This window comes from Scatophagus argus, chromosome 12 (genome assembly GCF_020382885.2).
Source record: "Scatophagus argus isolate fScaArg1 chromosome 12, fScaArg1.pri, whole genome shotgun sequence".
In the NCBI taxonomy this organism is placed as follows: domain Eukaryota; kingdom Metazoa; phylum Chordata; class Actinopteri; family Scatophagidae; genus Scatophagus; species Scatophagus argus.
In genome coordinates, this window is record NC_058504.1 from 16,363,057 (window position 1) to 16,378,701 (window position 15,645).

Consider the following 15,645-nt stretch of genomic DNA (forward strand, 5'->3'; position numbering starts at 1 on the left):
CCAAACTTGTTCTCCCAGCAAGCTGTTACTTGGGACAAACATTCATCATTCAAGCACACAAATGCACCACATCCAGTCCAGTCCCTCTTCAAAGCGATTAATTGGGTAAACTAATCTCTGCTGCACAAGGTAAGTGGCAGGTCCTCCTGTTCTTGACTGAAATTAAAATTGCACACAAAATAGATCACTGATATATCGCTGTTTGTAGGAATTTAATACGCCTATTTAATACATGACCCTTCAGTTTTGGCATGGTCAGAATTCTATGGAGAAAACAATTACTTTGGGATTTATTGCTTCACAAAAAATATTCTGGAGTTCAGAACAATAATTATATTCTGAGGCCTTCATTAAGGGCTTTGTGGGTATATTTGTAAGCTCATTCTGTTCAGGGCTGTAATTCATGCTGCACTGGTGGAGCTTCTTAATTAACACCTACTCCAGCCAACAAATAGAAGTGTGTTAGTTGTACTTGCTTGCAGAACAAATCACCATTGTTGTGTGTGATGTTCTGTGCAGCCACCTCCTTGAATAGCAGATTACTGCTTGCTCTTTTTTGAGCAGTTCTATACAATTCTAATTTCTCTATATAAATGTGTACAGTTGAAATGATGATCTTCTTGCATTGTTTTGTCATATTTGATCGTATGTGTTTTGTAGGCAAGTATAATTGAGCACACAGGCAAATGTAGAGATGCAATGAAGATACAGGCTGTAAAAACACAATTACAAGCCAGACCCTTTCCACTTTATATGACCAAGAGGTGACATCTGTTACCATGACACCACTGTTTATACAGACAATGTATCCAATGTGTGTGTGTGTGTGTGTGTGTGTGTGTGTGTGTGTGTGTGTGTGTGTGTGTGTGTGTGTGAAGGATAGAGAGAGAGAGAGAAAGAGAGAGAGGTGAAAATGTGAGGCAGGAGGGGTGGCACCTGGCCACTTTAGATAATCTATTTATGGCTTTCACACTTCATTAGGCCCAAACTAAAATACTTGGCTCTTGAATATGTTTATCAAATGTCTGAGTGTTATCAGTCACAGCCGCAACAAACCATACAAGTGTGACTACTGCACACTGTTCATAGCTTTGAGTTTTACTTGACCTTGGAATTGTAGAATTTGTGACATCTGCAAGCCGTCTGTAGCTATGTGAATAAAAGTCCTACCTGAAACGTCACTACCATAGTAGGATGTTTATTACACATCAATAAAATATGAGAAACTGAAGCTACAACCTGCTCAGTGTGTGTGTGTGTGTGCACCTGGTGCTGGACCAGCTGACTTTGGAGCACTGTCTTTCTCTCAGGACTGCTGTTGAATTTGTTTAAAGCAACATTTAAACCCACTGAAAACAAACCAAAACATGAGTCTCAGTTAATGACTGGCTCGGCATGAATGCAATAGTAGTGTATCATTTCTGAGACAGTTTTGGGGAGTAAACTGAAAGGAAAGAAACTGGGGGAACAGAAGGGGTCAGGGTAGCAAATAGTCCTAAAATCTGGACATATATTCTGCTAAATAACTGTATGTGTAGGAAAAATACTTTGAAGACGTACATGATTTGAAAAGGACCAGGTAATAGACCATGTGTAAGAGGATACACGTCACTTGAGAATACAATTGTTAACCTAAATCATTTTTTCTGATGCAACATATTAAGTACTAAGCATGACTCAAGTGAATTGCTGCAATCAGGATAAAACGAGCCATTCATTTTAATAGACAAAAAAATTTTGAAATGAAGAAATGAACATTTCATCGAGAACATATTCCACAAATTTCCAATCATATTATTATCATAATATAAACTGCCTGGTCCCATGTGAATATCTGTCATTCCTGGTAGGCTATTTAGATTGTTCCTCAGATAAACTGTTAAACAAAACAAAACAAAAAAAGTGAACCAGCTCGGCCCGGTCTACTTTTGTGGAAGCAATAATTAATCCATATATGGACACATACAGTGAGCGTCACGCCCAAAACACCTCCTCGTTTTGCGGACTTGCTGTGTCCTGTGGTCGCCCTACCCAGCTGCCAGGAAGTTCAGGAACTCGGTCACCGCCCCAGCCCCCCCTCCGTCTCATCCATTGTTGGGCAATAGTCTGCGACATCGAAACAATTTTAAACGAAACTTTCCAGGTTAGTAGGAGCTGAAGAAACATTTGAAGCCGAATTTATTTTCCGATATATTTCACTTAAAGGAAGTGTATTTCCAACTCGCCAGTCAGGAGGACCTTTAATCTGAGTCAGCGAGAGGAGGAAAAGGGAGGAAAACTTTTCAGGCAAGGAACTCGGCAATTCTCATTCCTCCATTTTGAACTTTTAAACTCCAGTTTTTCCAGTGGATTGTTTTCGGTAAATTGACTCCTTATTATTATTTTAAATGTAAATACTTCAACCAAAATTACATTGAGTAGTTAATTGGACAGCCCATTAATACGACAGTTAAAGTTTTTAGCAGTATTTACGCAGGCTAACTGAGCTAACGTTAATGTTTGTTGTGTCCGCTAGCATTAGCGTTTAGCAAGGTGCGTCGTTTGGCACACTGGAAGGTAGCAGGTAACGTACAGCAGGATATGTTAGGCTAAGTTGGCTCAGATTTTTATCGGTGGACTGTTAATGTGAAAATTGTCTAACTTTGTCAACACCAGTGTTAAAGTCCATATAATGTCATAGAGTAATTAGCGTTACTTTGGTTGGGTTAAAATAACGTTAATCACATAATGAAGCTTAAGCAGGTGCAAATGAAGCTAACGTACCTCACGTTTTTGTTACTATCTATGACTTAACTGCTAGTCGACCAGGTGTTTGACCCACTCAATCGCTCCTCCACTAGTAGTTAGTACAGTTAAATGAAAGTGTTGTGACTTTCCCCAGTCTGGGACTAATAATTAATAATAATTTTATTTTGAATGTTTCTTACTCCGCTGGGATATTTCAATAATCGTAAAATACACTGTCTTGCGGTCATTTCATAGACTAAATCATTTAGATTACTATGAGTTTTCACTACCAAGAATGACACTACTGTTACCCCCAGTAGTGTCATTTGCGGTTTTGGTTTCATTGGACTACATTTTGAAATTTTTGAGTTGAGACTTCTGCCACACCCATACAGAGGAGGTGGACTTTCACATTCTCCATCCCCACCCAGAGGCTAGTTTAAAATACAACTGTTGCTTAGATAGGTGGAGGTTCAATAGAAATGGTCCATGCTGAGGTGTGTGGATTACCACAATTAATTGTGACGTTTTTATAAACAGCTTTGCCTGGTGAAATCAAATGCAGCTCTTCGATACATTGAGCATTAAAACAAGCGGTTTGATTATTTTGATTTGTATGAGGTGGCTTGGATGTTTCAGTAGCAAAGATCTGAAAACTTAAATGAAATAAAACAAAGCCTATGGTCAGATGCTGCTAGGGAAAATAGCTTTCGGTGATGTGTATGAAATGACCTTTTGATCTAATAGTGGATGAGAAACCTTGCAGGAGTTGATAACTAATTATAGATTACAACCTCGGTGAATAGTAAGGAATACTTATGATTTTTGTCCATGATAAAATGAGTTTTGACTGTGCCAGACAATTTGCACCAATCCATACTCCCTCACTCTTCTTATTAAACGTTAAAAGGGGCCAAGTATACCCTATCCAAATGCAAACATTAGTCAGGAATTTTGAAGGCAAAATTCAAAACACACCCACCTAATAAAATAACAGTTGAATATAACATTTAGTGGTCATTTCTCAAAATGTTCCTCTGGTGTTTTTAATAAGTTAGCCTGTTTGTTGAGAATGTAGGGCAGTAGCTACATACGACATTGTTATTAATACAGCTGACTAACTTTCAAGTTGGAGCCCCTCAGGCTTGAGGGCTTGCTGATTATCTCTGGCCCTTCATGTTAGATAGCTAATCAATAGAGTTGCAGTCATTGTTTGAAAATTGGAATTGGGCCACTATGTTACTGTGTTCTTCCTTTGGCAGTCATTCTGTGAGTGATGAAGCATAGCTGGCTTGTACAAGGACTTTAATATTGTGACTGTTTTATGAACTTTTAGAAAGAACATAATGTTATGTTCTGAAGAACATAAAGGAATCTTTGCTTATTGGCTTTGAAACCTTTTTTTTCTTTTTCTTACTGTATCTTTTATAATGTTTTTATCTTGGCAAAACAAGAGCCTGTACTAATTAACATATAGTCCCATCAAGTCATCTGTTTAATTTTCAACACTTTAAAACATTTTTTTTTACACGTAGATTTCCAGACACCATGACAAGCATCAACACAGCTAACATCAACTTTAAATGGGACCCAAAGAGTCTAGAGATCCGTACTCTGGCGGTGGAGAGGCTGCTGGAGCCCCTGGTCACCCAGGTAATGTAAACACAGCGCTCATTTTTATTTAGCATAATAGAATGAGCAGTGGGCACAAGATGAGGGTTACAAAAATGCTTGAAATTTCAGTGTGGTGCTAAAGCATGGTTATAACTCAGAGAACATCTCTAGAACAATTGCAGGTATCATATTATGTCAGATGTATAAGGGTTTTCATTGTGTCAGTACATTCTGAAATAAAAATTGAATTTTCTTAAAAAGATAATGCGGCAGTGTCGTAGGTTTTATGCATGAAAATAGCAATTTCATAGATATTGTGTGATGAGAGCTGTTTATATAACTGTATTTTGCTAAATAATTCTACAATCCTGAAGAAACTGTCTCTGTTGTTGAATGATTTTGTATGCCTGCCATAGGTGACCACTTTGGTAAACTCCAGCAACAAAGGCCCATCTAACAAGAAGAAAGGACGCTCCAAGAAGGCTCATGTTTTGGCAGCATCAGTGGAGACTGCTACCCAGAACTTCCTGGAGAAAGGAGAAAAGATTGCAAAGGAAAGTCAGTTCCTTAAGGAAGAGCTTACTGCTGCTGTGGAAGATGTCCGCAAGCAAGGTATATTGAAAATACATATTGCAACAGTTTATGGTTTCTAGCTTGCACAGTGTTTCTTAAGATAGGAAAGATGATAAATAAATCATCAGCTATGTACATATCATCTGCCCCAGTAGAAGACCTTGAAATAAGAATGTTTTGAGCCTGATAGATTTCCTTTTGCTTTGGGGGTTTCAGGGAGCCCATTAATAGAAACTTTTCATTTAAGTACACAGACGGTTCACAGTCACATCCAGCTACACACTGTCATTTCCTTTCTTTCTGCCAGGAACCACTTGAACAATGTTTTATAATGTTTTGTTTGTGTGCTTGTAGCCCAATGTCAAGTTGGACTTAAGTATATTACGGCTCCAGTTTTTTTGTTGGGTTTTGTTTTGTGTTTCCCCATTTACTTCCACTGGGTTTTGGCTGGTGGCTAGCTAGCTGTCATTTTCATTCTTTCAATTGTTCATGCTTAACTTTTTTGCATCCTTATACTGTTGTATTATCAGTATTCATTTACTTAAATTGATGACTTTTTATATGATAAACTAACTCTTTATGATGTTTCTGAAAAGCAGAGTTTATCAACTACATTTGTCCTCAAGAAAATAATTTTTCTAAGCATGCAGCTTTGGGGCTGGACATTAACCCATTATTGTTTTTTTTTTTTTTTTTTTTTCTTTTTACTTTCATACATAGTTACATAGTTCATACATTGTTAGTTTTATATAAGATTTTTGTTTTACATGTTTTCCAGTCCTTCCTTGTGTCACTTATCTGTAATTCAATACTCATCGCATAGAAACCTGCCTGCGCCCTTTTATTTTAGCGGTGTCAGTCAGCTTGGCTTATTTGTGTTATCTTTTTCACATCAGTGACTAAAATGGGTTCTTCCTGGATCTTGGTGTTATCCTGGAACATGTATTGGCTTGCCTCAGCAGTTAAATTGTCTGATGATGATACTGATGATGTCAAAATCAAAAATGCAGCGTCACACACAAGTGGGCTTCTCTTCTTTGTGTATATTATTGGCTTGTGTCTGTCTGGCTAGAGTCCTGGCTAGCTTAAGCTTTAGTCGCTTTTCCTTTGCTAGCCTCTTCAAACTTTGCATGTTCAGCTGGGTGTTGGTGTTTTAAGTGTCTGATTAGGTTTGTTCCCAGCGTTTTTGTGTGTATTACAAATTGTCATCTTCACTCGCAGTGAAGAACGTCCACGCTAAAGGTGTGTTAGCGTGGACGTAGTGGTGGTTAAGATATTCCTGGCATATTGTGTACAAATTTATCTGGTGGTTTGCTTAGTATTAGAATATCAGTTCGTTGTATGACAGAAGTGACGCATGTGCTACCCTACCACACGTACAGCTCGAGACAGGAATCTGCTATCAAATTCACCATTTGTCTTAGCAGATTTTATAATCTAATAACCACACTTACAAATCTCCTATATTCCTTTTTGCTTTGTATAGATAACTGTTTTTTGATGCTAGCAGACCATTGAAATCAATGAGCTATGACTTGAGGGTGGCTGTTATCACCTTGTGAACCGACATTTGTGTCACAGTCTCTCTTCTGTCCAGATGCCCAGTGACTTAGCTATTCCCCTCTCGAGCTGTGCTCTGAGTAGTTGGGAGGTAAATGACATGTTGCCAGATAGCCTGTGCAGTGCTCAGTGCCCAGGAATGTTACTGTAGTTGTGGTAAGCTGTCACTGGACTGGAATGCAGTGACTGTTGTTAGTTGGTGGCTAGGCCTGGCTGTCAGCTATGCCATGCTGCTCTGTGAAGCGTGCCCAGACTGATAATACACTTATTCAGAAGGGTAACATCCCCCACCCCGTGTATTCAGAGGGTATTTTCCACCCAGCTGTGGCTTACAGCTGTTTAAAATAGGAGCAGACAATTCTAACACTATTATTAAGGATGACTCTGCACGAAATACTTGAAGTAGCAAGTCTTTTTTTTCTCAACTTTTTTAAAATTTTGTTGATGTTTCACTCCAGTAAACATTCTCTCAATATTTTTAATAATATTTTATTCAGCACAGCATTAAGGAAAATCATTAGATGTTTCTTATCCTCTTAAAGACTTAAAGTCTCTACTGTGCCATTTCTGTCTGCTCTTGTCCTTGTTCTTTCCGTCTTGCCCTTCCCTCCCTGTCTGCGTCTTTCTTGACCTGCTGTGTGGGAGACTTAATGTGTGATATACATTTTAATCATTTCATCATGCACTTGGTGGGCTGCAGGTGAGTGTTAGATGGATAGAAGTTTATTAAAGGAGCACTGATCACTATCTGCCCCCCTGAAAATGGCCTTATTGATTTTGTTCATGGGGGGGAATAACAGCCTGAAGGTGCAGACTGTGTTTGAGGGTCTCTGTTGTCGATCATTTGCACAAACTGTTTTAGCTCTCTGTCAAGTTAAAATGGAAATGGAGATTTCTGTTGTACTGTGTTGATAGTGTGACTCTTCTCTCTCTCGCTCTCTTTTCACAATTATTTAATTGTAAAATGGCTATTTGGAAATAAAATAGGTAGTTTCTTTACTCTGACAGGGATGATATTGTATGATAGGCTGATAAGCAAAAAGAAATTTACAAAAGCCTTTGAAGTAATTTCTGAGTAAAAAAGTACATGAAAAGTACTGGAAAACATTCAAATCTTATCATCTTCATGAACCTAACCTTTTTGATATCGCAGTTACATTGCATCTTTTGAATGTTGATCTATTTTGGAAGTGAAAGTTAAAGTTGATCTACCTGATTTTTTTCAAGGTCGATACCGATTCTTAGAAATTAAAGGAAACTGATATCTGATTGCAAAAAATCTTAATGTAAAGCTTAGACTAACCATTGATGGAATATCCCATAACTAAGTACAATATACTCAAGTACTTTCTATTTGAATGTCCTGCTACTTTATATTTACACTCCCTAAATGTAGGTAAATATTGTACTTTTTCAGAACAGATAATTGACCATGCTGTCTATCCCAACTGCAGATTAGATGGAGAATTTTGATGTCTGTGTACTTAGTAGATTTTATTTTTCTGCGTCTTGTACATGATGATATGACAAGTCTGTTAAGGTCCCTACTTTGATTTTTTTTTTGTTCTGTTAACACCTAACATCTACAGTCATGGGCAGAGAAGTGCAGCAGCTGGGGATGTGCTGCTTAATTGCACACAGTGTAGAAGTGTTTAATGGTTGTACTGAAATACCCAGTGAGGTACGCTGGGAGGAACATTGATATGCTATGAAAATAACATATCAATCTTTGTACGTGTTTTTCTGTTTTGTTTTTTTTTTGTTAGCATTTCAGTTAAATTGTTCAGTTAAACCCCACCAGATGCTGATGATGCGTGGATGTGCTGACGAGTTAACTTAAAACATTTGAAGAAAAGTTAAAATTTGAACATTGCAGGCATAGTAGGGGAACATTGACATGCAGTGATGTTTATGAGGGATCAGAATTGCACCACTCAGATGTCATTTATGAAGCATTTCTGAAAATGTGGTTTTACTAAATAATGGCTATGCAACGTCATAGAGGTATTTTTTTTCCTTAACATTGTGATGTTCACAGAGCTTTAAAAGCTTATCATCAGTTCATGTTCATGTTCCCCGTTGTGGTTGGTAGCTGTGCTTGCACACGTTCAAACCCCTGACTGTTGAATAAGTGACTGCACAGTTTTTGTAAGTAATTGATGAAGTCAGCATATATTGAACTGAAAGCGCTGCTAGGCCTGAGCTTTTCTGTTTACTTGCCTTAGGGATCGGGGTCTGCTTATGGCTTGATATTGATCTTTCATTTACCAAGCCAAGGCTATTGTCTAAACACATCAGTTGAACACAAACCCTGATTTTCAGAGCAAATGCTACAAATGATGATCCTCAGTTAGATTTTACATAGCTAGGCTTATTTATAGGTGACACGAATAAAAGTCATGAAGGCATCGTACAGGTTGCATCAGTGCAAGTCAGTGGATAGCGTCAATCATACTACATGTAAAAATATGTAGTTGTTCTGAGCTGACTACTGTTACATGTGCAGTTGCCTTTTGTTCTCACGACAAAGAGTATACTGACTTTGGAAAAGAAAGAACACTCTTTGGCACTAACTCTGAATGAAATACCATACTTTGTGAAATACCTTTCCACAACATTTTATTACATCACCTACTCAAAACCTAATGTTATGTTTGAAGGCATCCGTAATTGAAGTGCTTGCCATGCTTAGTTTTGTGGTGACCAACATCAGTCCCAGCACACATTAGATAAAGGGGGAGCTACACCCTCTATCATAATATGTCTTTGTGAGCAGCATTGCTCAAAGAACAGAGCCGCTCTCTATATAGATAATTGTCATAGACGATGTATTGAAGATGATAACAAGTGATGAGCAAAAACTTCAGCTGAATTAGTTATGAGCTGCTCTTTTTTCCAGAGCTCAGCTGTAAGATTTATTATCTTAGTGCTTGTCATCCATGGAGTTTCAGTCTATTGAACTCAAAGGAAAGTGGACAAAATAAGTACTTGTTTTTCTTGGTTTTGGATCTCTGATGCAGACATAACAGTTATAAGGTATTTTTTTAGCATTTGAATCAGTGGAGGCCCAGCTTCCACTGAAGTAAACTACTTACGGATTTACTGTGTTGTTCATAATGCTACAAAGTCCATTTGTGTGCCCAGTCAACTGTGCAGGCCCATCCAATGTAGGACAAAGCTTGGTGCTGGACAAACCAGACAGTGCGCCCTTTGTTGTGGCTTTGATATCTTTTTATTTATTTTTTTTTTGGAATGCTGTGTGTGCATGTCCATGTGCTAGCAGACATTATTACTGGACATTGATGAGGTGTGTGAGTCTTTGTCACTCTGTGTGACGTGTTGACCCAGAGCAAGCAGGGAAAATGCACCAGGGTGCACACACTCCTCTTTCTCTCAAATGAAGACTTCTGATGCATTTGAATTGTAGCCTGGAACTGACTGTGACTGCTCTCAGGCATTTGCTGTCTACTCCCATAGACTACTAATTCTACTTCTTTAGGTTAATACTACTACTATACAGGTTTTATACATGAGTAATTTTGTTCAATTTAATGTATAACATGTGATTAAAGTGATTTAGTGCATTGAACAGCAATTGTCTGTGATGTGATTTTGCAGTAGATTGAGGAATAGTTTTTTTTTTCTATTTTCCATTTTCCAACTTATTGGTGAGACGTACACATTACATTATTTGTAGGTAACAAAAATTTTAGTTTGATAGTAGAATATTTCTTTTTTCGTGACTGCATAATGTCGCTAAAGTGTTTTGTCACAGACAACCAGGGATTAACTACACATTCCCTTAATGAAATATGGTTCATAATGATTTGACCCATGTTTGCTGGTTCAAAAGTCTGCTTTTGTTTATTTCTTCTTCCACTTGAAGTTTCAGTTTAAACTTGCCCAGTTACAGTAGCTGTTTTGTCACACATTGTCAGGTGAGTCAATGCGACAGGCTTCTGGAGAATTTGCAGAAGACCCCTGCTCATCTGTGAAGAGGGGCAATATGGTTCGTGCTGCCAGAGCCCTCCTGTCAGCAGTCACACATCTGTTGGTGCTGGCAGACATGTCTGACGTCTACAAACTGCTACTGCAGCTGAAACTGGTGAGATAGTTGCACTCTTCTGCAAGTATTATACATTAAAAGCTTAATTGGAAAATTAAAGGTCCAGTGTGTTGGTTTTAGTCTAGCAGTTTTATGTAGTGATGATGTTGCTGATTGATATCAACTTAATACACCTATTTTTGCCCTCCCCTTCCAAATGTCTGATAGAACTTGTGGTGTCTGCTAAAAACATGAAAACCATGGAGGGCCCTTTCTAGAGCCAGCGTTTGTTCTTTCTGAGAAATATGGCAGTGCATTATGCCAGACTATGTGGAAGAGGACCTGCTCCTTCTGTAGACATGATATGATATGTGATATGTGACTTCATACAAATGAAAACATAATTATTATTATAATATTAATATTCTTTTTCTGCTAGTAGACCTTCTTATACCCTACACGCCGGACCTTTTGAAATTATTGCACACAGTAGAAAAAGCAGTACTGTCTCAGCTCTGTCAAGTTGAAATTACACGGTAGTCTATTTGTCTGTACTACAACATGATATTATTGATTAGCCCATTTACATGCGTTGGAGCAGTCCCCCGTCCCTCCTGTGACTGTCACTTATTAGTGGTATAGAAAATAGATGGATGGATCTTTAACTTGAGATTTCATTCAAAGCTGATATAGTTTCAGCTGGCTGGAACTTCATGCCTCTTTTAACTTAAGATGACAATCTATAACTAATTAAAATCACATCTTACTTGATTGGCTTGGTTTGATTGCAATTTTGAAAATTGTTCTTTGAAATCTTGATGAGTTTTAAATCAGCTAACTTTGTATTGTCCACATTTTTTTTTCCATCAATGTGGCTCAGGTGGAGGACAATCTGGCAAAGGTTCGCAATGCAGGAACAGAGCAGGACCTTGGGATTCAGTATAAGGCGTTGAAACCAGAGGTGGACAAGCTGAATATCATGGCTGCAAAGAGACAGCAGGTAATGTACAGGTGACAATAAAAGTGCGACAAGGTCACGTCATGAAAGCACAGGAATTACAAATGATAAGTAAAACAATGGGAGGGAGTAAACACAAGGAGTCTCTCCCACTTTAGTTGGATAATTAGATGCAGGGAGCATGAATAATCTTCTTAGTACCAGTTGCAGTGAAGTGGTCTTGGAGTGCAAGAAAAGAGCATAATGGTTTGACACTAAATGTGACAAAAACTCATTTCCTCGTGATGAGAAGTGTTGCATCCATTGTCTCCACTATAGTGTAAGTGGTAGTCAACAGTGAAGTACATTTAATGATGTATTTTTCAAATGGAGCAAATTCATAAACTCTAGAAATGAAGAAAGCTAGGTGAATGGCATTTTTATTTTGAAATTATATCCCAATCATCAAGATTGTCATCACGCTTAACTACAACAAGTTTTTAAGCTATATTTCATGATTAGGATGCTCAAACATGGCAAAAAGTGACTTAATAAATATAATGAGGTTTTTTCAGTTGTCAATCCCACTGCAATAATGTTTGAATGATTTGCTTACATCATGTCAAAGTTGACATGAAAAGCAAAAAGCAGTACCAGTATCAATACCAGCTTCATGCTTCAGTATCAACCACAAGACTAGATCATTCTCGCTTTCCCTATTTTCCATTTTTGAAATGGGGGAACTTGGCAAAATGTTCACTGATAATTTTGTGAAGGAATTACTTGTAATTGCATTTTTATGGATAGCAAAGTGTGCTTAACAAAAGTAAATGGACGAAGTAATGGGGTTTAAATACAGTTTTTGTCTGAAGCAATAGTGGGGAAAAAGCCCTGGGAGTGTACTATTTGGAGGGGAGCCTTTCGTTTTGTGTACGCAAGCTATTTTTTTTATGCCATAAATGTATGCCAGCGATCACTATCTCCTCTCCTCCCTCCTATGAAGATGTAATTGCAATATAATGCTGAGTTCTGAATAGCAAGGCATTAAATTGCAAAGGCATATTCTAACAGCCTGATTATGACTGTGTTACGTTACCGCAGGGGACTGAAATAAATCTTGGTCATGCAGAACAATCTCTGTCACACTTAGTGTCTCCATAAGGGTATGACAGGCCCGTTTTGATTCTAAAGTAAAATTCCATCTAGCCCCCTGTAAATATTCCATGTTTCAGTTTAACCTTTTAGATTTTTTCAGCCTTTTTCTATGTTCCTTTTCATTTCATTCTGCTAGGAGCTAAAGGATGTTCACCATAAGGACCAAATGGCTGCTGCTCGCGGGGTGCTACAGAGGAACATCCCTATGCTGTACACAGCATCCCGTGCTTGCCTGCAGCACCCTGATGTGGCAGCCTACAAGGCTAACCGTGACCTGATCTACAAGCAGTTGCAGCATGCGGTCTCTGGCATCTCCAATGCTGCTCAGGCCACTGCAACTGAAGACTCAGCACTCAGTCAGCCAGCAGGGGCTGGAGAACTCGCATATGCCCTCAACAATTTTGATGTAAGTCAAATGCCATTTGCTTTTTCTCATGTGTCTAGCCTGGTATTCAGGTGTCTGCCAGATTAATACAGAACATGAGCTTGAAGATCATATATTTCCCTAAAACCGTAAGACTAAGTTATAAAAAGAAACATTTATTTATTAACACAAATAAGCGAGGTCTTTTTCAGGAAGATCATAGTTGGGTCAGATTTTTTAGTTTATGAAACTATCCCAACTGAATCATAACATGACCAAAGCCCTTGAAGGGCTTGAGGTCGAGGTGGAAATTAGGACAGGATATGTGGACAAATTGGGACATGGCTGTGGGGTATATTTCAATAGGTTCTTGAGTCACTACCACGTTGGTCCTTGATTTGCTCCTATCTCTGTCAAAGTTACAGAGATAGAAGGTTTACGCAATTGCATCTTTCAGAGAGACACACATGAGGCTGTACTTAAATGTACATCCTGTAAATAATTTGAGTTTATGTGAATAAAGGTTAACCCCTTCTCTGCTGGTAACTACTGAGCTTTGCACTATTTTTGCTAGATTGGTTGGTTCTGAAGAATAAAGTCAAAGTTTTTTTCAAAGTTAACATTTCTAGAAAAGCATTTGTCAAATAATACCTTAATATCTTCATTTGTTAAACAGCCCTGATCCTTATGTTGCAAGCACAAGAATACAATTTGGCATTTAGCACAGGTCAGAACTCTAATCTACTAAAAACACTTTGCATGTAACTGTCTAGTCCCTCATATTCATGCTTAAAACCTTTATACCTCTGAAAGTCTGTAGTGTTATCCAGTGTTTACGCAAACTATATCCAGCAAGTTGAACTGATGTTCTCTGTTCATCAAATTGTTCATATAGCTTTTATGGAATTGAACTACATTCAACTTCAGCCTCACAAAAAAATAATTTTTAAGACCTTATTCAAGTGCTTGATTTAAAACCCCGAAATACAAAAGGTATGTGAAACATGTCATAGTCCTCATCATAATATTGATATGAAACAACATCAAGATAACAGCTGGATGAAACTTTGAGCTAATCACCTTAATGCTGCCTGGGGAGATAAATGCAAAGATGATTAACCCAATTTTTTTTTTATCTCATGTTTTTTTTTTCATTGCCATGGATTTCCTTCACATTTATTTACCGGAGATGTGTATATTCAGACACCTTCCAGAGACACTGAACAGATCCACTGTGACAAATTAAAGAAATTATATGTAGCAAAATTGATACAAAACTAATTCCTCCCAGTCATCACTTTGGAGCCTCTGGAAGTGTGTGTTGGTGTCTATATCAGAGACCATGCATTTCCTTATTTTCTTGGTATTTTCCTGTATCGGGATGTTTCTGGGCATCAGCCTGTGCGCTGCACTGGCTAGCCCCCAGCCAATAATGTTGCAAGGTGTGGACTCTATAAAAACTTAGGAACAGTTTTACAGTTGTCTTGATTTCTACATTGTCCATCTTCTCTACACTCTCAGTCTGACATAAAGTGCTGCAGGTCTGTCTTTGTGAACTGCAGAGAAGCAGAATGAAGCCTGCACTTTGCCCCCCCCCCCCCCCTCCCCTCGCTGCTTGCTCCCTTCCGCTTGTGTTGATCTGTTATTCAGTCATTTAGCTAGAAGCAGTGTGTAACCTGATGTGTTGCTCCTGCGTTGACATTGTTTACCCACGTGATTGATGCAATCTGCATGCTCATGTTTTACATGCTCACAGCAATATGACACACTTTTTAATTACTCATGGCCTTTTTGTTGGGATCTGAGGGGTAGTTATTTCAGATCAGTGTTTTTCAGTTGGTGGAGCATAGGGTGCAAGTGTTGGTATATTACAGTGAAGATTAGATGTAAAATAGACATACAAATAGATGTTTGTAATAGTTAACTAATGTAGCTCAAGCAATTTACCACAAGTTTCGCATATGAAAATTGCAATTATATGTGTTATTCTTTTGTGGAGACAAGCAACATGGCTGCTATGATAGGATCTTCAGACCATTGATGAATTAAAGGAAAAACATGAGGAGAGAAACATGACAGATGCAGATGCTTACAAACACGTGTACTACATGGTACACTTAAGCAGCTCACAGTCAGTCAAGCTCTGTTTAAAACATTTAAAAATGTTGAGCAGGCCCATTTGATTCTGGTTTTGTATCAAGATGACAAGAGGAAAAGATCGAAGCGACTTTGAAAGAAGGCTTTTTGTTGAGGCACAGATGGCAGGAGCTTCAGTCGCAGAGTGCTCAAGTGGCTTGTGTTTCAGTAGGAACGATGAATAAAGTGACACCTGCATCTTCACTAAATAAGGTCAGAACTTGTGGTCAGTAGTGTGCAATGTAAGGGGAAAAAAAGCAGAGTGACTCTTCCTCAAGTGACTGTGAATGTCTGTACAGGATCTGATCACAGTGTCCGTTGACAGTTACAAAGAAAGGAATATTATAGTACTGTTGCAGTGCATAAACCCGTCGTCACATAGATGAATGCTCAACTAAGAGTTCAGTGGTCCAAAAACCAAGCACTGGTCTACAGAGAGGTGGAAAAAGTGAAATGGTCAGATAAGTCATCCTTCACCATATTTTCAGTAAGTGGGAGAGTACATGTGTGTTGTACACCAAGAGAATGGTATAA

At 38.3% G+C, this 15,645-nt stretch overlaps 1 protein-coding gene across 4 annotated transcripts in view; it reads left to right on the forward strand.

Moving 5' to 3' along the window:
• Positions 1-1,989: 1,989 nt before the first annotated feature.
• Positions 1,990-15,645, forward strand: part of ctnna1 (catenin (cadherin-associated protein), alpha 1) — a 73,858-nt gene continuing 60,202 nt past the window's right edge. The window contains exons 1-7 of one of the 4 annotated variants that reach the window (XM_046406995.1): positions 2,027-2,143; positions 2,229-2,359; positions 4,263-4,380; positions 4,758-4,953; positions 10,413-10,579; positions 11,400-11,519; positions 12,748-13,017. In XM_046406995.1, coding sequence (XP_046262951.1) covers positions 4,276-4,380; positions 4,758-4,953; positions 10,413-10,579; positions 11,400-11,519; positions 12,748-13,017 — 858 coding nt within the window. In that variant the 5' untranslated portion in view covers positions 2,027-2,143; positions 2,229-2,359; positions 4,263-4,275. Of the gene's footprint in view, positions 2,360-4,262; positions 4,381-4,757; positions 4,954-10,412; positions 10,580-11,399; positions 11,520-12,747; positions 13,018-15,645 lie in introns of all 4 variants that reach the window. The other 3 variants (XM_046406997.1, XM_046406996.1, XM_046406994.1) reach the window with 3 other exon arrangements.